Source organism: Hypoxylon trugodes (genome assembly GCF_022578975.1).
Source record: "Hypoxylon trugodes strain CBS 135444 unplaced genomic scaffold F4822scaffold_1, whole genome shotgun sequence".
In the NCBI taxonomy this organism is placed as follows: Eukaryota; Fungi; Ascomycota; class Sordariomycetes; order Xylariales; family Hypoxylaceae; genus Hypoxylon; species Hypoxylon trugodes.
Window position 1 is genome coordinate 1,226,338 of NW_026250016.1, and position 23,939 is coordinate 1,250,276.

The window sequence follows — 23,939 nt, forward strand, 5'->3', positions numbered from 1 at the left end:
TCAAAAAAGAGGCGTTGGTGATGACCTCCAAAAATCGAACATTTGCTTTTTTCTAATATTGCGTTATCGCTGTGGCGGACCTGCATAAGGCTTCGAAACGGTATAACCAATGCCTCCCAGTTACATCCAGACATTCCAGATAGATCCCTTCTCAACAGCGCTTAAGATGTTTTGTGTAAGTTGCTTATATGAGTTGCAAGTGCAACGCTCTTTGGTCCGATCTTGGGATTTGATGTCATCTCCTTCGGATAGTTTCAATTGAATGTAAATTTGCACTTTATGGCCCCTGAGATAATGCGAGCTTGTCTTGCTACTACCTTCTTTCTTTTCCTTGCGCACTGCCGGGCCGATTTTGACATTACTACGAATTTGACCGCGGATACAATTCCAAATGGCACTCAGCTCGTTGGCTATGTCCAAGATCCCGATGGCAGAGGGACTACTACGCTAGTTATATCCTGTTTGTTGACTTTAGTTCTCTGTGTCTGGTCAGCTCTTCATCTCAACGTTCCAAGGCGACAGCAATCCAGAATACAGAACTTTTGGCTTAACCTTCGTTGGGTTGTCGCTGAGATATATGCCCCGGAGCTCGCCGTCTTCACAGCATGGAGGCAATGGTGCTCAGCCCGGCTACTACAGCAACTTGTCGAGCAATCTCTTGAAGATCCCAAGCCAAGCTCACTGGCTACGAAGTGCTCCGAACAATGGACGATGTCCCATAGCTTCTTTGCGTGCACTGGAGGTTTTGCTTTCGAACTTGCACCCTTGGAGAGTGAATTACTAAACCCAGATGACCTCATAGTAGATAGACCCCGAAGACTAACTCTCACTGCGAGGGGAGTAGCACTTCTCGCTAGATGTGGCCACCTACCGTCAATTCGAAGGGAAGAGATCGAGGATAAGAGTAAGGCAAACGACCTGGCCAAGGCGACGGTAATAATCCAAGCCGTGTGGATGCTTATCCAAGTAGTTGGACGTCTTGCATCAAAACTTCCAGTAACGCCTCTGGAGGTGAATACTGTAGCTCATGTGTAGGCACCTAGCTCATCTTCAGTTTCGCATACGCTAACCTATTCATAGGCTCTGCGCTTTTATGATGTATCTGTTTTGGTGGAATAAGCCGCTACTCCCAAACGAGCCCATTATTCTTGACGCAGATGAATTAGGACCTCTTGCGGCTTTCATGTACTCAAGTAGCGAGATGAGTGGATATGTCAATCCTCAACAAGTCAAGTCTCAGACCATTATCAAAACATTATTCGCTCACCTCAATCTATACTCCAAGGCTCCCGAGTTCGAGACTATCTGCCTGCAACCGACAACCCCAGAGGCAGGAGTCAAACCCTATGCCCTGTCAACATCGACCCCTCTAGACTCCAATCCCGACATAGAGCTCCTCCCTTTCCTTCAAGATCCGAAGACTTCCTTTTCCCGAGCTCCCCAAATATGCATCTCCGAACTCCAAGCGCGCCGCGAAAAAGAACAAGGCACGGCATTCTTTGAGAGGCGTCCAAGAATCATTAGTGAGCGAGCAGATAGCACACAGCCATCCATGGGGGATACCATAAGGTGGACATTGATAAAGGAAGCTCTCCAAAGCTTCCCCATACTATGCGACGACCGTATTTTAATGTCGCATTATGTGGATGGTAACCCATGTATCCACTTCAAGACCGAGTAACTCGTAGTAGATCATGTGCAGAACTGGCCATCAAATGACCTTCTGCGCAACGTCGACAGCCTCGTCGTTGGTATGGTCCTCTGGTTAGCGAATCTATGTTATGGCGGTATCCACGCTGTAGGCTGGAATGAGCATTTCCCTACTACTGCTGAGTCCTGGCTCTGGCGCGCCTCGGCTCTCTACATTGGCTTCTGTGGCGGATTATGGGTGGCCTTAAATCTCATGGTCGCGAAGATACCCACCCTGAATGAGTTCTGGGAGCACTGGATGGATGGGAAGAAGACTTGGTGGCAGAACCTTGGGTTGGGCATTGTGGTGTTTTTGTGCGGGTTCAGTCTGGTATTGGCTCGTATGTTCATTGTAGTCGAAGCTATTATTAGTATTAGAGAGTTGCCGGCCGCGGCGTATCAAACTCCTGAGTGGACGGATTTGTTTCCGCATTTTTGAATATGAACATAATTAGAAAGACTTGGATTGGTATACTACGTTACTGAAGGATGATTTCGGTAAGTGATTTCCAAGTCCCTAGTGTTAACAGCCCCTCCAATAGTTCGTTGTTCAGATCTACACAGCTAATCTACGATGAATACCGAGGTATAAAGTGTTTAATTAGAGGCTCTTGAATTTCAGGTGTGGATATCTATCTCATTCGCCGCATCATTCAATGCCGATACCTTAACGTCGACCCCTATTCGAGTACGTCGGACATAGAAACGGTCACTTGAAATTAGTTGTTCTTGTACTGTTACGTAAACTCTTTGTTTCATCTGTCCAGTCGGTATAGACTGGCTTGAATCTAGACCTCTATTACTCTAGTGTGCCGACCTATCTGATCAACATTTCGAATACATCACATCTATCAGCATAGGACACCACTTAGGATTTATTGAGAAAATTACATCATTTTATACATGATTATCTCTTATATTAGTAAACAAAAATCATCTACACTCACATAGACACTGATCCATACCTAACAAATCTTCCCTCCCACTTGATCAGAACCTTCTAGCCAAAACATCAACAAGTCCAATTGTCCCTCCTATCATCAATACGGCACCATCACTTGACACCATGATGTAAAAGTACATCGCTAGGAGAAGTATCGAGATAATTACTCCTTTTGGGGAAAGATATGACGTCCCATCAAGATTAGCGTCGTTAAGGGTCCACGGATCTACGATCGGCCTACCGGATGATTAGATCGTAAAACCACTTGACCAAGATCTGACCCCTTTTCGCATGGACTTCGTGGGGTATATGTTATGCTTGAGATCGAAGTATGGAGAGGAGTGACGTTCGGTTAGTAAGATGCCCCTATGATTGAGGAGGGGGGAGGATTGTGTACCTAGGTAACTATTCGATCTATTGGCATCTCATATTATATCACATCTGAATTACAAGTTATGAGCACGCTAAATATATGTAGTATTTGCTGAATTTTAGTTTATTTTATTTGATTGTGCGTGATCATCGTGTAAAGTCACTAATCCCTACGCAATTGATCATTTACCTAGGTAGACAAAGTAGCCGAAGCGAGCTAACAAGAACAATAACAAAATAATGAGAAGCTATTATTAGTCCTGAAAATAGCAATTTAAATAGGAGACCCTTACTATAAGGCCTGAAGCAGTCACCTTCCCATTTAGGGGATATTTCCAGAATATTACTACGGAACTTCCGCTCAAGCCCTGTAAACCTAGGGTTTTTAAAAACCATAACAATTGTTTCCTATTGCGTCTATTTTCAAGGGCCATTGTCTACTTGAGCTATATCTACTAGAGTTACTCACATTGCTATAGTAGTGATCTACCTCTACCCCTATCCATAGGCTATTGGGTCATTACGTACGCCTCTAAATACGTAGGGCACTGATCAATCGTATGAGACTATGTGGACTCTAACCACTTAATTCCTACCGTGTCGCCGGCTCTGAAGCTTGCTTGGCTGATAATATCGGGGGGTAGCAGAGCACTGTTCGGTCTCCTGAATGCTCACCTCATGGGTTGACTCCGCTCGGGCCCGGACTGCCTCAAAATCGGATCACTAATAACGGAGTAAAAACGCCCACATCCAAGACTAAAAAAATAGCTCAAAAATATCAAAAAAACGTACAACACCAAGGATTCGCCGGTCGTCACCGACCCGACTACTAGTTCGGCAGTAACTGGTTTATCTAAGGGAGAGCGGACGGGATCCCGAGTTTTCCAGATCTTATGGTCGTACGTAATAGTTTCCTGTGCAACTGTTAGCTATATGCTATGCCCTAGTCTGTGAAAGACTTGCGAGTTAAGCCCACCGCGTAGTCCCTGCCCCACTTCAGTATTAATTCGACCCACTTGCTCTCTAAAATGGTTGACTAGAATCTTATCCGTGAATACCGGCGACATCCTGTTGAGGGGCTATATGCCTTGTCACTGAGGTGAATTCTGGTTGTTTCGGTAGTAGATATCCCGCTTGTCATAGACGAACACTTTAAAGTACACTTGCATAAGGGTCGTCCTGAGGGAAGTATGATTCTGCGGGTTATAAGAAAATGTAATCAATTATTAAATCCTTGCTACCTACCCGTCGGGATTAAATAAAGAGCAAGTGTCGTCATCGCCGTGGGAGGTTCGATGAAGGAACCCACCTTATTGGTGACACCCGCACGCGACATTTATGTCACGCATGACAAGACGGAAGGAAGTGGATTTTCGATAGCCGAAATTGCTTCGTATCTGTGAGTATTTATTTAGTTTTCGGTGGACATGGGGACTACGGGGTGGCATTCACTGTAGAGTACAGATATTGGTTCCCCTTGACCGCATGTGGGTTGAGTCCTCAGGGACAGATATTGACATGGAAAACCATCTCGGCAACACTGCAAAATAAATTGATGTCGTTGTTATGATGGCATGCTCAAAATCGGGGGAATGGGGACATTAAAATGAGTTCCATGATACCCGGTCAGCCGGCAAACCGGACCTCGGTTGGATGCCGACTTCGCGAGATTTACGATTCGGTTTGCTTCGCGGATAAGTTATTTGTGGCTCTTGAGTTGAGTAATTGATTAGTAACTTGTTGCTTCTGTCCAACACACCTTTGCCTTGTCTACTGTATGCAGTGAATTCCTAGAAGGTTGCTTCATTAAAAAGCTGACGTCAATATGGCATTTCTTGGATTGGAGGCGTCTACATCGAATGGATGTCCAGTGATGGTACTGACCACCAACCGCAACAACACATCCAATCAGAAATACCATTGCAAACCAGCGATGGTTACCTGCGTAAAGCTGCAACTTCTTGCGTCTGATCCTTGATCATGTGACTTGATCGTGAGAGGGGTGGTCGAGTAGCCATAGGGCTACAACAACCTTGAGAAGGCGTGGTGCTGTCAATCGTTTGGGAGTTTACTTGCGGCATCCATGCATCGCACGTTGCCTGAGGTCTGCATTGGGGGCCAAGCTGGTTGCGAGGGTGGGTTATAGGACAAGCAGCTCTTCTCGCTTGTACCTAGGTAATTATGCGCTCTCCCTTGGTAACGATATACGGTATGTAGCTTGTAGCGTCCTGAGAATAGATTCGGCGCCCGAGAAGGCGGCTGATTAAATCCTGGTTAGCTATAAGCGGTTAAGAGGGCAAATGAGAGAGTAAAGCTGGAATCTCCAGGGGTGTTGGTTCGGAGGTCCCTTTGGGTAGGTATGGTAGGGGTGAAATGCGAGAGCTGAAAGACTGGTACGACCCAAAAGGCCGACCTACCCATGTTTTCTTACTAAAGGGTCCGAATCGCCGACCTTAATGTATAGAGGTTCCTTTTCGTTGAACGAGCCTCGCTAACAATAGTGAGGAGACGAGTTGGAGCTTCGTTAAATTTCAATAATCGCTTATTTTTCTGCATTTGCTACAGGAATCTGTCATTTCCTGCCCACCTGCTTAGATGAGTACCGGCGTAATTGGTCCCTGAGTGCATGCACGAATCGTCCGAAAGCTGGTCATACCCTCCTGGGGAATTTGACACTGCAGCGTGGTGGTAGTCGATGCTGTTGCCGGCTTGGGAAGGAGGAACAAAAAGGGATTCTTACGCAAGAATCGATTGGCATCACCAAAGTGCCGTACGGGTGTTGTCCTTGGCAGTTTGAAGTTTAGCCAAACCATCAAATCTGGGGAAAAATCATACCTCCGCCAGCTATACAGTAACGTTGCGTACATATGATAGAAGCCGTGAAGTTTCTTTGAAGCGTGGGATCTCATGAGGAGAGATGATAGATGATAGCAGTTAAACGAGACGCCAGTGGAGTAGATCAAACAAATCGTGGGTGGGTGTTTTCTTGGGTGCTGTGTGGGAGAGATAAAAGCGGTGCCGTGCTTGGTGCTTGGTAGCTTGGTGCTTGGTGCTTCAACTCGTCCGCGTGAGACGGTATGCCGCCTTTAGAACCCCTCGTAACGAACTCCCGGCCAGTTGGTATATAAACTCTAAGGCATGTGTTGCTTCTATCAAAATAGCCGCTAAGTAGAACGTCTAGAAAGTTTAACAAGCTAGTAGCCTGTAAGAAAAGACATCTAAAGACGGATAGAAAGTAAGTGGAAGACGCGGCGACGCGTGTCTGAAGTATACCCACCATGGGCCACCACCAACACCTCGAGGTCCTTTAGTATTCAATTCACTGGCCAATCTTGTCGCCGGGACCCGCCAAAGAAGTACGGGAAGCCATATGTGCATTTGTATGATTTGTATGGAGCGATCCAGACAAACCATGAAGAGGGAGGGTCTTAGGTTAGGCATCGCGGTGGTGCCACTGTCATACGTAGGGTTGGAGTACAAATCGGACTTTGTAGGAGGGTAAAGAGTGTATCATGACTAAATATGTACGTATATGGAGGTTCAGACTCGAGCGTATTGGGGGAGTTCGGCTGCCTGGTGTTGCAACGGCAAAGGCAAAATTAAGAGAAAGGAAATTGGGCAATATATAAAGTCTGGGGAGAGAGAGGGAAAAAGTTGGAGTTGTTTAATAAATTGGGTGATGATGCCGAGTTTGATATTGAAAGCGTTTACGACGTACATGTAGATGTTTAAGGTAGAGATGTATCCCACAAGACACGAGATATAGGTAAGGTACAAACTCCACGTACCAATTGGTATGTACATGGTGGGACAAATTGAATGGATTGAACTTTAGCTTACCTAGCACCTACAGATACAGTTGAGTTGAGACTTACAGGCAGGCACACATAAATGTACAAGGTAAGAGGTACCCTTCTTTCGCATATCCAATTATGTATGTCCCTAGCGCTTTCTTTTGCTTGCACAGCCTCAATTCTGCCAATTAGATCCTCATAATCTGAAACCCCACTGCTCACCTGCCTTGCCTGCCCAGAATTTCCCTTCCCCTTAGGTCTTGATTACGACCCTCAAGCCCCTAGTTTCCTAGTAGTTTCTTATTCCCCCTAGCAACTTCAGGCCTTTAGCAGACCTAATCAGACCTTAATTCCCTGAAACTTTGGGTAGTTGGCACCTATTAGCACCAATTGCATCGACGGAAGTACCTAAGTATTCGGCCTACTGAACCTTTTTTTCCCCTTCTGCGTTTTATTCGTTTTCTGCTTTTTCTGTACGTCCAATCCCAATTGACGCCCAGCAGCACTTGCCTGCTTGCTTCCCATTTCCCACTGTATCATAGTACGCATCCGCTCCACTTTACAAGGACTGACAATTATAGCGAGTCTTTGATTGACCCGGATTCTTCTGACGTTTCCATCGGCCTTGACCCTTTTCACCTCTTCCCTCTTCATTTTTTTTTTCTCTTGCCCAGAGACCCCGCGACAACGGCGAAGCATTCCGCGCATATCCTTTTCTCAACGACGATAACAGTTTCTCCCTCTTTTATTTTTTTTCTGCGGTCGTGCACGAAATTTTACAGTGACCCGCGAAAGAAGTAGAGAAGTGACAAGACATCTTTTACAGTAGTTCTCGTTTTCTAGTTTGAGACGATCCGGTTCGCCCGCATTGTTTTGAAACCCGAAGTCAAGACACTTATCTGTTTGTTGGCTCTGTCGCCATCCACTTTACCGTGACCGCCGTACTCTGACAACCGCCTGACAGCCCGCACCTTGGTGATTGCTGCGCGCTTTGTGTCATTGTAACAACAGAAGAAGAACAACCGGCGTACAGTCCATTACCACGACTCCTCTCGAGAATTCCCCGATTGTAACAGACGACACCTCTTTCCCATCTCTCTTCTCCCTATTCTTTCTTCCAATCCGCCACCCCTCACACATCTTCTATCGTATCGTACGCATACGCATTGCATCGTATCTGCTATTACAGGCGAATTATTCGAGTCCTTTGATTCCTAACAACAGGACCCATTTACGACAAAACAATACCGATAGATTGAATTACGATTCGTTCCTTTTTTCTTTCGCACGAGCGACACAAGGCCGATTCAAAACCACGCATCCTTCCCATTTGCATTCTTGCTACCGATCGATTTCGATTTATTTTTATACGAAGCTATCACCAGAATTGATCTGTCGCAGTCCTCGTAAAGGCGCACGCACAACAATCTGGAGACGAAGCACTCTCGGCTTTTTTATCGAGACTGCAAAAAAATTTTAATGCCACAGTAAAGGGAATCGCCACTAGATCCTCTGTGCCTGAATTTAGCAGCGAGACTTGAGCTTCTTTTAGAAAGCTCCATCACTAGCTGGGATCACTTCATCGTGGGTTTTTTCCGTTCTCTTGTCTCCCTTTTTTTGGGGTCGCTGGTCTTGATAATCCACCGGCCGCCCCTCTTCCCCACTCCCCTTGTCGTCACCTCAGCTTTAAATCCCATCCGGTCTACTACTACTCTCCCTCGAGACCAAGATCTTCTTCCCCCATCGGCCCCAAATTCCTCGTCACAAGTCCCTCTTCCTCTTTGTCCTACCCTACATACATCCTATTAAAAATGTCTTAATGTCTTATCTGCTAACATTGCGAGCTGCATCTAGGCCTAAGAAGTGCATCATTCTCTGATATCGGGCTCCACCCTATTTCCCCAGATCCCGGTCCTCTACAACCCTAGGGCCCTGATCTCACACATCTCGAGTTTCGCGGGCCAACCCACCTGGCAGGTCAGGAACCCAAGATGGCGGATCAACACGACGTTGATTTAGACTCTATCATCGACCGCCTCCTGGAGGTGCGTGGCAGCAGACCTGGCAAGCAGGTCCAACTTTTGGAAACCGAGATCCGATATCTCTGCACAAAGGCTAGGGAGATCTTCATCAGCCAGCCAATCTTACTGGAGCTAGAAGCTCCTATCAAGGTACGTAAATGGTTGATATATATAATCGGTCCACATTTGAAAGCGAGTCAGTCCACTGATGGTTCCATGATTTTTCTCTTAGATCTGCGGTGATATTCACGGACAATACTACGATCTCCTACGCCTTTTCGAATACGGCGGCTTCCCTCCTGAGGCGAATTACCTCTTCCTAGGTGACTACGTAGATCGTGGCAAGCAGTCTCTGGAGACCATCTGCCTTCTCCTCGCCTACAAGATCAAGTACCCCGAGAACTTCTTCATCCTAAGGGGTAACCACGAGTGTGCTTCTATCAACCGTATCTACGGTTTCTACGACGAGTGCAAGCGCCGCTATAACATCAAGCTATGGAAGACATTCACAGATTGCTTCAACTGTCTACCAATTGCTGCGATCATTGACGAGAAGATCTTTACGATGCATGGTGGTCTTAGTCCTGATCTCAACTCGATGGAGCAGATTCGACGAGTGATGCGACCAACAGACGTGAGTCATCCCTGCTCCTTAGCTAGTAAACGTTTTTTGTACCGCCATTATAGGCTTGGATTGCTACTGACATGATTCGTCCTAGATACCGGATTGCGGTCTTCTTTGCGACCTGTTATGGTCTGACCCTGACAAGGATATCACCGGCTGGAGCGAGAACGATCGTGGCGTATCCTTTACTTTTGGTCCTGACGTTGTTTCCCGATTCTTGCAAAAGCACGACATGGATTTGATTTGCCGAGCCCACCAGGTCGTTGAAGACGGGTACGAATTCTTTTCTAAGCGCCAATTAGTTACCCTATTCAGCGCGCCCAACTACTGCGGAGAGTTCGACAATGCTGGAGCTATGATGAGTGTCGACGAGAGTCTATTATGTTCCTTCCAGGTTTGTCCCCTATCCAATTTATCAACAAAGTATTATGACAATAGCTAATGATATTGCTACATCAGATTCTCAAGCCTGCTGAGAAGAAACAAAAGTACGTCCATGGCGGCCTCGGAGGCAGCGGTTTCGCATCTCCAAGAAAGCAATCCAAGTCCTAAAGCAAGAGTATTCATACGAACTTCCTCGTCTTTCTAGGTTCGGCCGCCGATAAGTTGCTCCCTACGCACTACACCCGTACTTGAGTCACGATGTTTGCCCCTCGATCAACGATCCCACTTTGGCATATTACCGCCGCTTTCAGTTGTGACGACCACACACACATACACCTCCGACCGGAACGGCCGTTTTGATAATGCTATCTCGAGTACAAATATAATGACCCACCGCCTCCGCAAAAACACACGCACTCGGTTTCTCGGAACCATACTTGAACTCGGAACGAACGAGGGGGAGAGAGACGAAAGTTGATGGTGAAGGGGGAGAATTGCTGTTATTACACGAGAAAAGAAATAAAATCAGGTTTTCATTTGGAATGGTCTCCATGAGTGATCTCAGTTCACTCGCCTCAGTCTGGCCATGGTGACGAAAGGGGGGAAAGAGTCTAGACAGTTAATTTTGTTTCCCCGAGACGTGAAATTTACGAATTCATGCAACGATCTTGCTTCACGGCTTCTATATATTATTCTTACGTTAAGTTCCCTTGTGAAGTGATATACTATCCTTGGTTATGATATATGGCATTGGTACTAATTTGGTATTCTTGACGCTGATTAGGTATATCCATGTGGTTTGAAGAGATGCATGGAGGCGTTGTACGATGGGAAAGTAGATTGATAGCTCTAGATTGCCATTGTATCTTTTTCTAGATATCATGTTCCCCGTAATTTACCAATGTTCATAAATGCGCTACTGGCTTCATAAATGGTGCCCTCTATTTGATAAAGAATGCCTGCTGTGTAACTTAGTAGATTCCTCGGGACACACCCCCAAGCCCCTCTATACTTGCTAGACAGGAGCTTCATATCCTAGATATATCTGGCGAGCTGACCTGTACTTTCCTCCTGGGTTTAGTGGTAACTGCAGTAGCCTTTATACAATACCCAGATATACAGCTCCTTATTCTACTGTTCACATTACTTCATAGTAGGACTAGAGATTCAGTAGCATAGGCAAATTACTTGCAGTCCTCACACTCATCCTGCGTCGCTTTATTCGTCCCCGCGCTCTCGGTCCCCGGTTTACACGCCGGTCCACCGATGTTCGCCTCGGGATGTGTATTCAAACCTAACGTATTCTCCTCTCCGGCTTTCGATAGCACGGGTTTTTGCGTATCCGTATTCTGTGCCTCATTCTTTGCCTTTCCGTAGTCCTTATCCACGTGTCCCAGGTTCCGCCCCGGCTCAATCGTATCGCGAACCCGTCGTTTCAACTCTTTCGTCTCGGGGAAGCCGCCGTCGGTTTTGCGGTTCCAGAGTATGCGCTGTTGGATTGTGGGTGTGGGAGAGGTGGAAGAGGGGTCCCGTGGTTGGGATTCGGGGGGTGGGGTGGGTGATGTGAAGAATATCTCGACGATGAATGTTCCCCCTGTGGAGGGCTGGAGGGCGACTTCGCCGAGGGAGGTCGAGAAGGTGGAGAGGAGCTCTTGCGCGAACTAGGAGGTAGGTTGTTAGTTATGCTATCTACTAGCTATATCGTCTTGGATAGGGTGAGAAGAGGTAAGGTCAGGTAAAGGGCCGGAGCTAGGCGAGAGGTAGGTAACGATAAGATATGGCGGTGTTCGTGGGGTTGTCGTTTTTTACACCCCGGGGGCTGATGTGATATGTCACTGGGACAGGGTCTTTGCTTTGATCCTGGTAGTGACGGTGTGGGATGGATAGGGATATGAAAGGGACGAGGGGAGAAGTAGGTTTGTGCCAGATTTGTCGTCGTCTGAGGCAGGCTAGAACTTACGTATGCGGCTCTCAACATCCATTTACACTGCGTACAAAACCGGATGGTCACACGAGGAAGCGGATATGGGGAGTCTGGGGATGCATGACCCGAAGTTTTAGTCTCGGTCTCGGCCATTATCTCGAGGCAATGTAAGAGCAATAGCTTCAATTAGTGGTTTTCGTATATACACCGCGTCGTATATCGTATAGTCTAGAGTCGTCGGTATGTCTGATCCTGAAATTGATGCTTTTTGGATCGTTGCTACACTGCGCATGTGTAGATTGTAGATTACATGGGAAAAGTAAACTAAACGTGGGGTGCTATGGCTATGACGATGATAGAAAAGGTACATTGGTATACAAATCGGTCGGTTCGGTAAGCTAAGATAAGGCCAAGGTCAACTGAAGCTTAGGTCTATTGCCGCTACTATGTGTACCTATAGCTTGCTTTTTGGGGCTGTCAAGCTCGCGACCACCTGAACGCTTAACGCTTAACGGCTTCTAGTAAGGGGTTCCGTACAGTGAACCGCTCGGGTAACAACGCTGATTGGGTAACACTTTCCAACGCAATGGTTCAAGTGAACTTCACGTTTGGCACTTGCCTGTTTAGAGTATATAACCTGTATTAATCCTATAAACTTTCAAAAACTTTTTTTTTTTTTTTTTCGAAGAAACAGATAAAGGTATTTCTTACCATCTTATAACCTCCATTGTATCGGAATCAATATGGGTCGAGAAACTACCGCGCTCCTAGATAATCGTAGATTTGAATCGAGAAGGATGCGGATGCGTATGTTACATCAACGCCTTGTGTCCTCGGAACCGAATCAGTTATATATTTTACCGCTTGATGCGGCACGCTAGATCCGTAAAGATTTGCGTGCAGATTTTAGCACCCAGACTTTTAGAGACACTGTCGCGAACCGCCCCAGGGCAGGTCAGCAGCAGACTGTCAGACCGCTACTTTATCTGCAGGATAAGTTGGAGACCATGAACATATCATGCGGAGTGGGTAAGGTTCCAACGGGAGGGGAATCCTATCGTGATAGGTAGCCTTTTTCCTCGAACCCACGATCTACAACTAGGATTATGGAGAAAGGACCCTTTCCCTCGGGACTTGAACTTCCCTTCACCGTTAAACGTTAGATCTAGATAATATCGCGAAGGGCTAAGGTCAAAGAGAGGAGCCTCAAGCATGCGGCACGTAGGTAACATGTACATAACTTTATGATACAACTTTTTAAGTTGATTGATGGTAATAAAGACCTATTGAAGATAGGCTAAGTATGTCATAACAAGGAAATATTGTCATTCATCGAGTACCGATAGAGTCGACAAAGGAAAAGCAGAACAATACAGTCATGAACGAACAAATATTACATGTTGATGAGCTTCTTCCCTGGACTCCCTTTTCTTCCCCCCTATGATGGACTGCCCGTCCACCTTGCAACCTAAACATAGGAGTATTGAGGTATGTCGGTTGATGATGAATTATCGTAACACGGCCGATAGATATCGAGCCTCGGGTATTGTAGTAGTAAGTAGTAATAGCAGCAGCAGCAGTGGCAGTAGTAATAGTAGCTTTTTGGTTTTTCGCCTCCTTTCCCATCTCCCTTTTATCTTTTTTCCCTTTCGAGACCCATCTTCTCAGCAATGCGTAAGCAATTCAACTGTGCGCAAGACCTTCAATTATGATGGACAGAGCCAAAGGGCCCCTTCACCGCCGAGACAAGGCTCCCAAGCCTATAATCCTGATCTCGTCGCGATGTGATTCTCGCGGAACACGTCGTCGTATTCGCCATATGTTATACGCGTCTCTAGTCGGTCTTGTTCGCTTGTGGTGTCCCGCTCTACATGACCAAGCAGCATCCACCATTTTGCGGAGGCGCGTATGGATCCTCTCCTCGTGGAACGGCTCCCCATACTGACGGTACCATGTAATCTCTCGTGCTATTACAATACGCGATGATACTGCATTAAATGTTAATACGAAATGATCCCATCGCCGATTACTTCCTGTTTGCTTTTTTCTCACCTCCTAGATGCCTGCGACACGGGAATTCGTTCTCTCTCCAAGTCTTCTCGCAGCCTGCTGTTCAGCTCGGTCAATCGTCGCAGCTTCAGATCGGCCATGGATTGCTTGTTTTTCTTGATTTGCGACGGGTCGCCAACGTCTCGGGAGGTGTATTGAGGCATCTTGATGGCGGTGATGGAAGAAGAGATGGAATCCGTCCTGGGTCGGGGTTCTAGTCCTAAAGCTTGTGGCTGTGTGACTGGGCCACTTGCAGCGCCTCCCGAAGTCCGAGAATCGTAAATCTCTATTGAAGACATGGCCCAAGTCAGTAAAAACAGCTGCGGCTAAGAGGCATGTCTCATTGCCGATTGAATTTTCTTTCCTGTCGGAGTGGGTGGAATTGCTATCTTGTTCGCGTCTCGCGGGTCCATAGCCCCCTATCGGAAGGGAGGGAGGAATGCAAGGAGGGAGCTAGCCAATTTCCAATTCGTCCGTATCGGAATCGGGGGTTTTCAATCGAGACAAGTTTGACAACAAGTAGTAGAAGGGCGAGCGTTACTTACACAAGAATACCAAAAGGCGACGTCAAGAACAAAGGAATACACACTAAAGAAGTTGAAAGGGGCGACGAAGAGAGCGCAACGTCAGGACGTGGATGGTGGATTCGTCGAAGCGAAAAAAAGACGTGAAGGAAAGACTATGGGAAGAGCTGGGGGAACAAAGAAAGAGTTGGCTGGCCCCTAAGATTGGTACCCGTAAGGAGTACAGAAGCACGGAAAGTACAGAAGTACCTACCTAGGTATAAAAGAAGGGAACCTAGCTACATATGGGAGTAGCAACACTAACAAAAGTCCTACCTGACTCGTTCATTGGTCAGGAGCGCTTGAATATGGGGCTCTTCCGCATGCTGGGAAATTGGGTCCCGTTTTGAGGGATAGTTCGCTAAAGGGAATAATTTTGGGGCACGGACTACTCCCTTCTGGGTAAGAAATGGAGTATCTGCCCTCGCTTGATGGCACTTCCCTTTACTTCCCTCTACCAGAATTATACCAAACTTTACTGCAAAGGCACTGTACCTACCTAGACTGCTAGGCAATCTGCATAGTACTACTTAAACCTTACCTAGCAGCTCTCTAGGTGCTCTTAATAATCCCAGGTATCGTACCAGGTATTCTTCATTAACGGCGGGGCTTTATTTTAAATTCCGCGGCGTACTTAGGTATGATTCCCATATCATTGGTAACTCGGACGGCGAAGAAATATTTCTTCATCTCAACATCTCTGCGTAATCATTCACTTCAATGTCAGATAATATTTTAATAATATTTTTTTCTTTCCACAATGATATTAGGTATTATGCATAGAAGTATTGGAAAGATGTCATCATTGGTAAGTCAGCAGCAACCAATTGGTTGGGTCCATCAGTAATTCCTCGAATCGCAGACTCGTAAACTTAGACTCGCATACCATTTCTGACGTGGGTAAGGCTTCCAAGGTCCCATCGTATAATGTTATCACGTAGACCATTCAAGACATAAGACAGATGGGAAAGAAAGCGGAGATTTTTATCATTTTGACAGGACGCACTGACGTGAGAGTTCTCGAGTTTCCGCCCAAGTGATTAACAAGGCTTTGATATAGAATCTACCTTGGTATTTTACTCAAGATTCCCACCGAAACTCTGCTGATCAGGCTGTGCGCGTCAGTTTGCATGGATGGATATCCATCAAAAAAGGTGTGTACAATACATGACGTGGCCATCAGAGTTGACCGCATGTGATAGGAATAAGGGAAGTACAAATAAATGTTTGGGAGTATATCAAATTCAACATTTGAATATTATTAGGGTTACAAGTACGATCCCATATGTATATAATAGTATAACACCAAGTATGCACCTACCAAAGCTGCTAAATTGAGAGACCCAAGTGGAATCACGATGGATGTTCTTCAGGGCTAATAATGAAAGCAACATTGAAGGTGAGAAAAGTACTTACCTGCCCAAGGTGGTAGTGGACAAGCAGAGACACAAGATTAGGTAGATCCACACGCTATGTAATCACTTGAAATTGACTTTTTTGTTAGTTTGCTACGTGGACCGTGCGTTTATCGGAGGTAACGGACTTATTTGATCGTTAGTGGTGGTACTTCGGTACTTCAGGCAGACCCTTCAGTGTTTGTCGAAATCATGTGACTGCGAAAATTAGCCCGTGCCCCTCGCCTTCCTAAACCCACAGAAGTGGCACAAATCCAAAATCTTCATCGTCAGACTTCCTTCGCGGGTTTTTTCGTTTTTACCAACGTCACCCGGCAGCATCAATCTCCCCCTGATATCTTTACATCTAGGGGATTGCCAAGATGCCGCCTCCTCCGCATCAGAAGCCTGAGAATGTTCTCAAGCGCGCGCAGGAGCTCATCGGTGTCAACCAGGCTCCTGCCGCCTTGAACCTTTTACACGATCACATCACTTCTAAGCGTTCGCGAAATGTCCCCATCGTCTCTTTGGAGCCTGTGATGCTCCTCTTGGTTGAGCTATCTGTCGAACAGAAAAAGGGCAAGCTCGCCAAGGATGCGCTTTATTCCTACAAAAATATTGCCCAAAACACCAACATCAGCACTATTGAACTTGTTCTTAAGAAGTTCATCGAGTTGGCCGCCGAAAAGGTCACAGAGGCACAAAAGAAGGCAGACGAAGTTCAATCAAGCATCGAGGCTACTGCAACCTCCAGCATCGATGATCTAGAAGCCAGTGAGACTCCTGAGTCCATCCTGCTGGCCACAGTCTCGGGTGAACAATCAAGAGACCGTACCGAGCGTGCCGTAGTCACACCATGGCTCAAGTTCCTCTGGGAGGCTTACCGAACCGTTCTCGATATTTTACGAAACAATGCAAGACTCGAAATCCTCTACCAGAGCACCGCCACCCAGGCCTTCGACTTTTGTCTAAAGTACCAGAGAAAGACTGAGTTCCGACGTCTCTGCGAACTTCTACGAAACCATGTTCAGACCGCCGCCAAATACTCGAGCCAGATGCACGCCATCAACCTGAACGACCCCGATACGTTGCAACGACATCTCGAAACTCGTTTTCAGCAACTAAACGTCGCCGTAGAACTTGAACTATGGCAAGAGGCGTTCCGAAGTGTCGAAGATATCCACACTCTCCTAAACCTTAGCAAGCGACCTCCCAAGAACGTCATGATGGCCAACTACTACGAGAAACTTACTCGAATCTTCCTTGTCGGCGAGAACTACCTCTTCCATGCTGCTGCTTGGTCCCGATACTACAGCCTCCTTCGACAATCCGCGGCTCTTGTAGCAACCGGTCAGACCAAGAAAGCCGACAACCCATCCGCCACAGAGGCAGACCTCCAAAAGGCCGCTTCCTTCGTCCTCCTATCGGCCCTCTCTATTCCTGTCATTAGCACCTCCCGATCGCGAGGTGCAATGGTCGACTTTGATGAGGCTAAGAAGAACAAGAATTCGCGTCTTACACACCTCCTTGGCATGTCTACTGCTCCCACCCGTGCTGGCTTGTTCCGAGATGCTCTCTCTAAGTCACTTCTGAAGCGCGCCCGCACAGAGATTCGGGATCTTTACAACATTCTTGAGGTTGACTTCCATCCTCTATCCATCTGCCAAAAGATATCCCCCATTTTGTCCCAAATCGGTGCGGACTCCGAAATGGAAAAGTACATCTTGCCTCTCCAACAAGTCATCTTGACTCGACTCTTCCAACAATTGTCTCAAGTATACGAGTCCGTTGACCTAGCATTCGTAGAGAGTCTTGCCAAGTTCCCGGATCCCTTCCAGATTACTCGTGGAACCATAGAGAAGTTCATCATGAATGGTAACAAGAAGGGCGATCTCTCCATCCGCATGGATCATGCCACCGGTATTCTCAACTTTGACAAAGATGTTTTTGCCTCATCTAAGGCTGTCCATGCCGGCTCGGCAGCTGGCTCTGCCGAAAGCCCGGTCGGATCCGTACAGCGTCTCCAGAGCACTCCTTCGGAGATTGTTCGCTCGCAGCTTAGCCGACTTACGAGTACTCTGTACACCACCTGCTTCTATATTGACCCGTCTCTACGACAGCGTCAAATACAGGCTAGGCAGGAAGCCCTAGCCAGGGCCAAGTCTGGTGCTGAGCAAGAACATCTCGATACTCTAGCTCGCAAGAGTATTATCCAGAAGCGTAAGGAAGAGGCCTCTGAACTGCAAGCAAAGAGAGAAAAGGAGAAGGCGAGACAGAAGCGTCTTCAAGAACAAGCACTGGCAGAAGCTGAGGAACGACGATTAGCTCAGGAGCAGAAGGAACGTGAAGAGAAGCGCCTCAAAGATGAGAGAGATCGTGTTCGCAAGGAAGAACTTAAGAAGCAGATCGCCGATCTTAAAATCGGCCCGAATGCTATCGACATTGATCTCGAGAATTTGGACGAGTACGACAGCAACCGTCTTCGTGCTATGAAGCTCGCTCAACTCGAGCGTGAGAAGAATGACATCAATGAGAAACTCCGTATCACAGGAAAGCGCATTGATCACCTTGAGCGTGCTTTCAGGAAAGAGGAAGCCAAGAAGCTCCCCGAGGACTACGCCAAACAGCGTGAGCGTGATTTAGCTGCATACGAAGCTACGAAGGCGGAGACACTCAAGGAGTCGAAGGAGAAGCACAAGGAGAGTGTTGAGCTAAAGCACCGTCTAAGCAAGCTGATGCCATACTACGAGTCATTCAGGAAGTCTCTACACGACCGTCGTCGTGATGAGTTTGAGAAACGCCAACGTGATGCTGAGAGGGAGCTAGAGAAGCAGATCACCACTCGTAAGAAGGAATACCGCGAGCGTAAGCTCCGGGAGAAGCGAGAACGGGAAGAAAAGGAGAGAGCTCTCCGAGAGGCAGAGGAGCGCGCCGAAAGGGAGAAGCAAGAGGCGGAGAAACGCGCTGAGGAGAGTCGCCTGGAGAAGGCTAGACTTAAGGAAAAACGAGAAAAGGAACGCCAAGAGCAGTTGGAGAAGGCCGCTTTCCAGGCCAGAAGAGAAGAAGAGGCAATGGCCAGGAAACAAGCTGAGAAAGAAAGAGAGCGTATGCCTCCCCCCCGACGCGAACCCGTTGCTATGGATCGGACGGCTTCCAATGACCGACCTTCCGGTGCTCCACGTCTCCCTCTCGCTGGAACCAAACCTTCCTGGCGTGAGCGTGAAGCGTCTAAGAACGCTGCTACTGCTGGCCCCGCTGGCAGCAATGGACCAAGTCGCACTAGCACCCCTATGGAGCGCACGGATTCCAACGAGCGTCCCTCCGCGGGACCACCCCGGCTTAACCTTGCAGGAAACAAGCCTTCGTGGCGCGAGCGTGAGGCGGCTAAAAAGGCTGGCGGCGACTCTAGTGCTCCACCTGCCCCCAGGGGGAGAGAGAGGGAAAGGGAGAGGGACAGTGCACCTCCGGCTCAAGCCGCACAAGCTCCCACCGAGACTCTAAAGCCTTCTGGTGCTCCTGGAAAATGGGTCCCCCATCATCTCCGTGAGAAGCAAGGTTAAAAAGGTGGCATTGAGAGGCATCGAAGGACGGCGTTACGGGGGTTTGGGTTTAGTATGTGACTCGCTTGTACCTTAGGTTCACGAAGAGAAATAAACTGCCTTCATAATTTTGCCAATACAGCCGGTGTCACATAGCGAGCCCATCTGTGTTTTCTGCGGTTCATTTGCTTTGGTGAGATGCGGTCAATTCACGTATTGTACTATTAAGTGCCTGAGAATCTAAGGTACACACGAGATAGTCGCAATAGAAACATGCATGATTTTTGCCGAAAGTATTTATTCACCATCGTTCCACTAGATTAGTATCCCGAGGTAAGAAGCAATCTCCGTAGCGATCGCCACCGACGTCACTATACAACTATTTACATCCATTCTCGGAAGAAAATAACTAGGGTATATGTTCAGCGGTTCTCCACTGGGAAGACATCGTAATGGTGTTAGCTCGCCCAAATACAACGCGCCAACAAAAGGCCCTCAACGCCCTGCCTCTCAACCTGAGCACTCAAAGGTCCTATGGCTCATTCGTACTCCCTTAAGAGTACCCTTTTCAATACCCTTGATAGTGTATCAAATAAATCGTGATATATACGTGTCGTAAGATATCCCAGATACCTAAAAAGGTATTTCTTTCATCGTCTTTCGAAGACTCAAAATGGTCGCTTGCTTCATAATTTTTTTCATTATCGTTCGTATGTATATACGTACATCGTCACCTCCACGGAGTTTGAGGTAACACCGGACTTTCCACCTCGCGCGGATACGGATTGGCGCTCAATTCTACCGGTTCCTCCTGCGTCGGCATCTCTTTTATGGGATCGAGTTCGCCTAGTGCCTTGTAATCGGTCGGCATTTCACTGACGGGTGTGCTGTCTAATTGGGATTTCGGTAGGCCGTCTAGTTCGCCTTTGGGTCTGGCCGTTGTTGTGCTGCTTGGTGTGCTAACGTCTCCTCCACCCCCACTCCCGCCGGTGGTGGTGTTTGTGGTGCCTTCTTCTTGTCGACCGGGCTCTTGCGACGCTTCTTCTTTCTTGCGATGTGAGTACCCTTTTCCTAACCGGAAGGCGAGGAAAAATAGTCCGCCTGTTATGGCGATTACGGCGACGCCGCCTCCGACCGCTATTCCTGCTATCGCGCCCCGACTTAGATCATTCCCGCCGCTGTTACTTCCGCCCTGTTCTGAAGCGCTTTGCTGTGACTCGCTTGTTGGCGTGTTGGTTGCTGGTGGTGCGGTTGTTGCGATGCTGCTGCTTGTTGCTGCTACGCTCATGCCTGTTGGGTTCGTGGCGCCTGGCCAGCCTGATGAAGGGTACCATGTTCCTTCTGATGGCGTGACGCCTACATCTGTGCAGTATTGGGTGAATGCTGATCTTAGGGATACTAGATGGGTGTTTCGTTTTAGTTTCTACAAACTTCTTATGCTGTTACGAATTGATAAGCGTCAAGGTACATACGAGCAATTTGCTCCGTGGAATTCCCAAAACACGTTCCTTGCGCACAAGACAGCGAACCGAAGCCCACACGCCGCATATTCGTGCAAAGACATTGGCTATCCGTCGGCCCGGCACAGGCGCTATCGGCTGAGCTTTGAATGCATGATTGTGCGCATTCCGGCATGTATGTTGTTAAATTCGCGGCGGGATTCGCGAGTGTGAGCCCTATCAGCGCCAAGATGGGCAGGAGTATTCGTAGAGTCGTCATTGTGTGCTACTACTACAATTTTTCTTTCTTTCTTTCTAGAACGAAAGGCGCTGTGCTCTGTAGCACCAAGGTGTTAGAGAGGGCCACATACGTATGTAGGCAACGCGACGGAGAAATAGTATAGGTTGGGAGGTAAAGATTTAAAGTGGGATGGGACAGCCTACATACATAAATTGGTGGCGACGACGAGCACACACACACACACACACACATACACCCCGGAGGGATCAAATAGCAACGCGGGAGCAACCCTATACGGACGGCAGATCATGACCTGACACAATCGAAACCGTCGAAAGGGGAAAGAGGGCTTTTGTGTAAGCCCTGCGTAAGGTACCCTAAAAAGGCGGCAGCCGAATAGCGGCTGGGAGGTGTTCGTGGGAAATCTTCCTGTTGGCCATCACCGGCTAGGGCATTGGGGGGCGAAGGATCCATGAGAATTGCGACCAGTCATTTTTGAACTACCTAATCAGGGGAACCATGAGGGTTATCAATGTGGTCGTAGCCTTTCGATAGGTACCGGTCCAGAAAAATTCTTCAGTGGGCAAGCGAGGTTTCTTTCTCTCTCTTGGAGTGGTAGTAGAACGCCGCAGAGCGTCGGATCCGACAGAACGCTGGGATAAATGTTCCGTTGTTTCGACTGGCTCGGCTAGCACATCCTATCATGATATTGAATGGACAGTTAATATAGAGCCTGCCGCTTTTTTTCTTCATGTTCCCAGGGTAGCAACGGGGGGCCTGCAAGGAGGCGGGGTCCGCAGCGGTACTATTTGAGATCCTGCGAACAAGGCACCGTGTGGTGGTATTTTCGCTATATACGCTTGGGCTTGGCACATTGCTAATCTGCACCATCGGTCCCGGGATGTATTCCATCCTGGAATCGTACATGGGTATTGGTTTTTCAACGACTACACCTCGCTTGTTTGAGAGGCGACCTTCACGGCAGTGTTTAAAAGTCGACCCCAAGCCCGTCAATGTTACGTCGATATGAAAAATCATATTTCGAGTCATGTTAAAAGGGAATACGATGTGTCGCAGTGGCCATACTGGAGGGCACAGTCTGTTTCAACTTTGGATATAGCACATGTTCTTCAAAGCTAAGTCACCACTTCCTAAGGATTCGCCATGGCTTACTAAGGTAGTATATCCCAGGTAATTGCAGTACCCGGTGGATCGAAACATATAAGAGCTAATGTAAGCAAATCCAGCGCCGGCTCTATTATTCACGTATTCGCCGGTGACTAGGGAGCGAGCAAGAATATATAACACCATGAGATATGACGACATACTTCACGAATGCCCATCTAATGGTAAAACGAGTTCCTATTACTTGGAGTTGTTGCTCGATTCGGTATTGTATCGAATTCCCTTTTCACTGCGCACGCGAGTACGTGGATGGGACGTGCGGACATTCGCCAGTTCTCTATTCGGTGGTAGACTCTAATAACCTTATTTTCTGAATAGTAATTGTTGCATGCATAGGTCTGTAGTTGGTTCCCATACCTATTGAAGTTGTTGCTTCGTAATGTGAGTTCTGATCGACGAGGACCCGAGTCGTGATGACTCCTTTCCACGAATGTATGACAATGGCAGTGACGGGCGTATCTGTAAGAGCCGTACAGAGTCAAACCTCCAACTCAGCTTCAGATCTCATGGCATGCCAATGTATTAAATCATGCTTCAACCGGAGAACTGGAACCTCTCTTGCAATATCATACGCCCTTCTCAACGATCAACTCGGAATTGATATCGCGAAGTATAATACACGAGACTCGAGTTATTCTATACTACACCATGCCTTTAAAAGATGCTCTTCTCGGGTTTAAAATCCAACGCGAGCTGAGGCTACTTCCACCTCATAGCGTTATCATGCTTTACACGACATATAAAGGTCAGTGTTATATCATATTCCCTTCTTACCAGTCGGCACACGGAAGTATACCTAGATAGGAATGCACCTTAGAGGCTATCCATTTTGCTCCCGTCAGCATGTCGGGTAAATGGGGAGGCGACGAGTAGAAAAGGGTCTAGGGATCAGTAGCTAACTTCGAAAACCACATTTAGGAGAATGGTGCAACGGAGTACTAGGCAAGAGGTTTCGAGAGGCCCTGCCGGCGGCCTACGACTGCTTCCAGGATATTTGCACAGTGCATAACGCACAAATGAATCCCGATAACATGGTAGACCGTCTTGCCGGAACATGTCACCTTAGTATAGTACCTACGTCCAATCTGAGTATATATCACCGTTATTCCCCGACACTGACCTCTTCTACTCCCTATAGTCCCTCCACAGCCTGGAGACGGCAGCAACAGTCGACTGCCGCCTCTCTACGTCGCCTGCATATTCGTCAGCCCTAAAGACGGGCCGCGATGCGAAATCACGAACAGTGGTCCACGAAACAAACCAGCCGAGTCCCTGAGACAAATCGGATTCGGTCTTGCCCAGATGAAGGATCTTCTGGACCAAGAGGCAGCAGCCGGCCGTACGAATTGGTCAAGCTCGGGCCGGAATATGCTGGTCTACGCCGAGGGCCCTAATAGCACTGACTTCGATGTGCAAAGTGCACAGGTAAGCAGTATGATCCGTCACAGGTTTATAGATGGGCCTTGGGAGGGAACTTGGTGGAAAACTGGCCGGGTTCCTGGATGGTGAAGAGGGGGGATGTGAAGGAGTAAGTGCCTTGCGAGTTATCATGTAAGGACTTGGACTTGTGATTTGAAAAGTCCTGGAATGGCGGAATTTCGCATTGTGCTCTCATGAAGCCACGCCGGTTGGAATAGATACCTTAATCAAAGCCGGCCTATGGAACTTGACCTCGGAGTAGCTGGAATGCCGATACTTTATAATATAAAATTTATTACTTGAAAAAGGTATCCCTTTACAGAAGAGTGGTCGTTGAGAAATAAAAAAGGGGGCTATC

The 23,939-nt window shown here is 47.6% G+C and overlaps 7 protein-coding genes across 7 annotated transcripts; 4 read left to right on the forward strand and 3 right to left on the reverse strand.

The window, feature by feature from the left end:
* Positions 1–294: 294 nt before the first annotated feature.
* F4822DRAFT_423916 (uncharacterized protein) lies at positions 295–2,128 on the forward strand (the record flags this gene model as incomplete). The annotated part of the gene is made up of 3 exons (XM_051460060.1): positions 295–1,031; positions 1,081–1,622; positions 1,689–2,128. 3 exons carry the CDS (start codon positions 295–297, stop codon positions 2,126–2,128), a joined length of 1,719 nt encoding a protein of 572 aa, XP_051319221.1.
* A 6,661-nt stretch (positions 2,129–8,789) lies between these two features.
* F4822DRAFT_435668 (Serine/threonine-protein phosphatase PP1) lies at positions 8,790–9,996 on the forward strand (the record flags this gene model as incomplete). Its single annotated transcript, XM_051462226.1, has 4 exons — positions 8,790–8,969; positions 9,052–9,453; positions 9,539–9,838; positions 9,904–9,996. The coding sequence occupies 4 exons, from the start codon at positions 8,790–8,792 to the stop codon at positions 9,994–9,996; spliced, it is 975 nt and encodes a 324-aa protein (XP_051319222.1).
* A 750-nt stretch (positions 9,997–10,746) lies between these two features.
* Positions 10,747–12,102, reverse strand: F4822DRAFT_384700 (Rdx family-domain-containing protein). Its single transcript, XM_051456555.1, has 2 exons — positions 11,789–12,102; positions 10,747–11,489 (listed from the first exon to the last, which is right to left on the reverse strand). Exons 1-2 carry the CDS (start codon positions 11,903–11,905, stop codon positions 11,013–11,015), a joined length of 594 nt encoding a protein of 197 aa, XP_051319223.1. The 5' UTR covers positions 11,906–12,102; the 3' UTR covers positions 10,747–11,012.
* A 1,477-nt stretch (positions 12,103–13,579) lies between these two features.
* F4822DRAFT_13423 (GGL domain-containing protein) lies at positions 13,580–14,590 on the reverse strand. The gene is made up of 2 exons (XM_051452760.1): positions 13,805–14,590; positions 13,580–13,740 (listed from the first exon to the last, which is right to left on the reverse strand). The coding sequence occupies exons 1-2, from the start codon at positions 14,098–14,100 to the stop codon at positions 13,620–13,622; spliced, it is 417 nt and encodes a 138-aa protein (XP_051319224.1). The 5' UTR covers positions 14,101–14,590; the 3' UTR covers positions 13,580–13,619.
* A 1,449-nt stretch (positions 14,591–16,039) lies between these two features.
* On the forward strand, positions 16,040–19,592 carry F4822DRAFT_384707 (uncharacterized protein). The gene has a single exon (XM_051456556.1). It carries the CDS (start codon positions 16,142–16,144, stop codon positions 19,316–19,318), a length of 3,177 nt encoding a protein of 1,058 aa, XP_051319225.1. The 5' UTR covers positions 16,040–16,141; the 3' UTR covers positions 19,319–19,592.
* A 379-nt stretch (positions 19,593–19,971) lies between these two features.
* On the reverse strand, positions 19,972–21,340 carry F4822DRAFT_13537 (uncharacterized protein). The gene is made up of 3 exons (XM_051452764.1): positions 21,185–21,340; positions 20,770–21,073; positions 19,972–20,695 (listed from the first exon to the last, which is right to left on the reverse strand). Exons 2-3 carry the CDS (start codon positions 21,014–21,016, stop codon positions 20,028–20,030), a joined length of 915 nt encoding a protein of 304 aa, XP_051319226.1. The 5' UTR covers positions 21,017–21,073; positions 21,185–21,340; the 3' UTR covers positions 19,972–20,027.
* A 1,470-nt stretch (positions 21,341–22,810) lies between these two features.
* F4822DRAFT_423922 (uncharacterized protein) lies at positions 22,811–23,671 on the forward strand (the record flags this gene model as incomplete). The annotated part of the gene is made up of 3 exons (XM_051460061.1): positions 22,811–22,907; positions 23,081–23,227; positions 23,301–23,671. 3 exons carry the CDS (start codon positions 22,811–22,813, stop codon positions 23,669–23,671), a joined length of 615 nt encoding a protein of 204 aa, XP_051319227.1.
* Positions 23,672–23,939: the final 268 nt, after the last annotated feature.

What these genes read in the sequence shown, in the direction of transcription:
- F4822DRAFT_384700 (XM_051456555.1), bottom strand. Translation starts at nt 11,905, where the DNA reads ATGGCCGAGACCGAGACTAAAACTTCGGGTCATGCATCCCCAGACTCC. An exon ending in GGATGTTGAGAGCCGCATAC is followed by an intron (nt 11,490 to 11,788) that starts GTAAGTTCTAGC and finishes CCTACCTCCTAG; the next exon opens with TTCGCGCAAGAGCTCCTCTC.
- F4822DRAFT_13423 (XM_051452760.1), bottom strand. Translation starts at nt 14,100, where the DNA reads ATGTCTTCAATAGAGATTTACGATTCTCGGACTTCGGGAGGCGCTGCA. An exon ending in GTGTCGCAGGCATCTAGGAG is followed by an intron (nt 13,741 to 13,804) that starts GTGAGAAAAAAG and finishes CATTTAATGCAG; the next exon opens with TATCATCGCGTATTGTAATA.
- F4822DRAFT_384707 (XM_051456556.1), top strand. Translation starts at nt 16,142, where the DNA reads ATGCCGCCTCCTCCGCATCAGAAGCCTGAGAATGTTCTCAAGCGCGCG.
- F4822DRAFT_13537 (XM_051452764.1), bottom strand. Translation starts at nt 21,016, where the DNA reads ATGACGACTCTACGAATACTCCTGCCCATCTTGGCGCTGATAGGGCTC. An exon ending in TTCCACGGAGCAAATTGCTC is followed by an intron (nt 20,696 to 20,769) that starts GTATGTACCTTG and finishes ACACCCATCTAG; the next exon opens with TATCCCTAAGATCAGCATTC.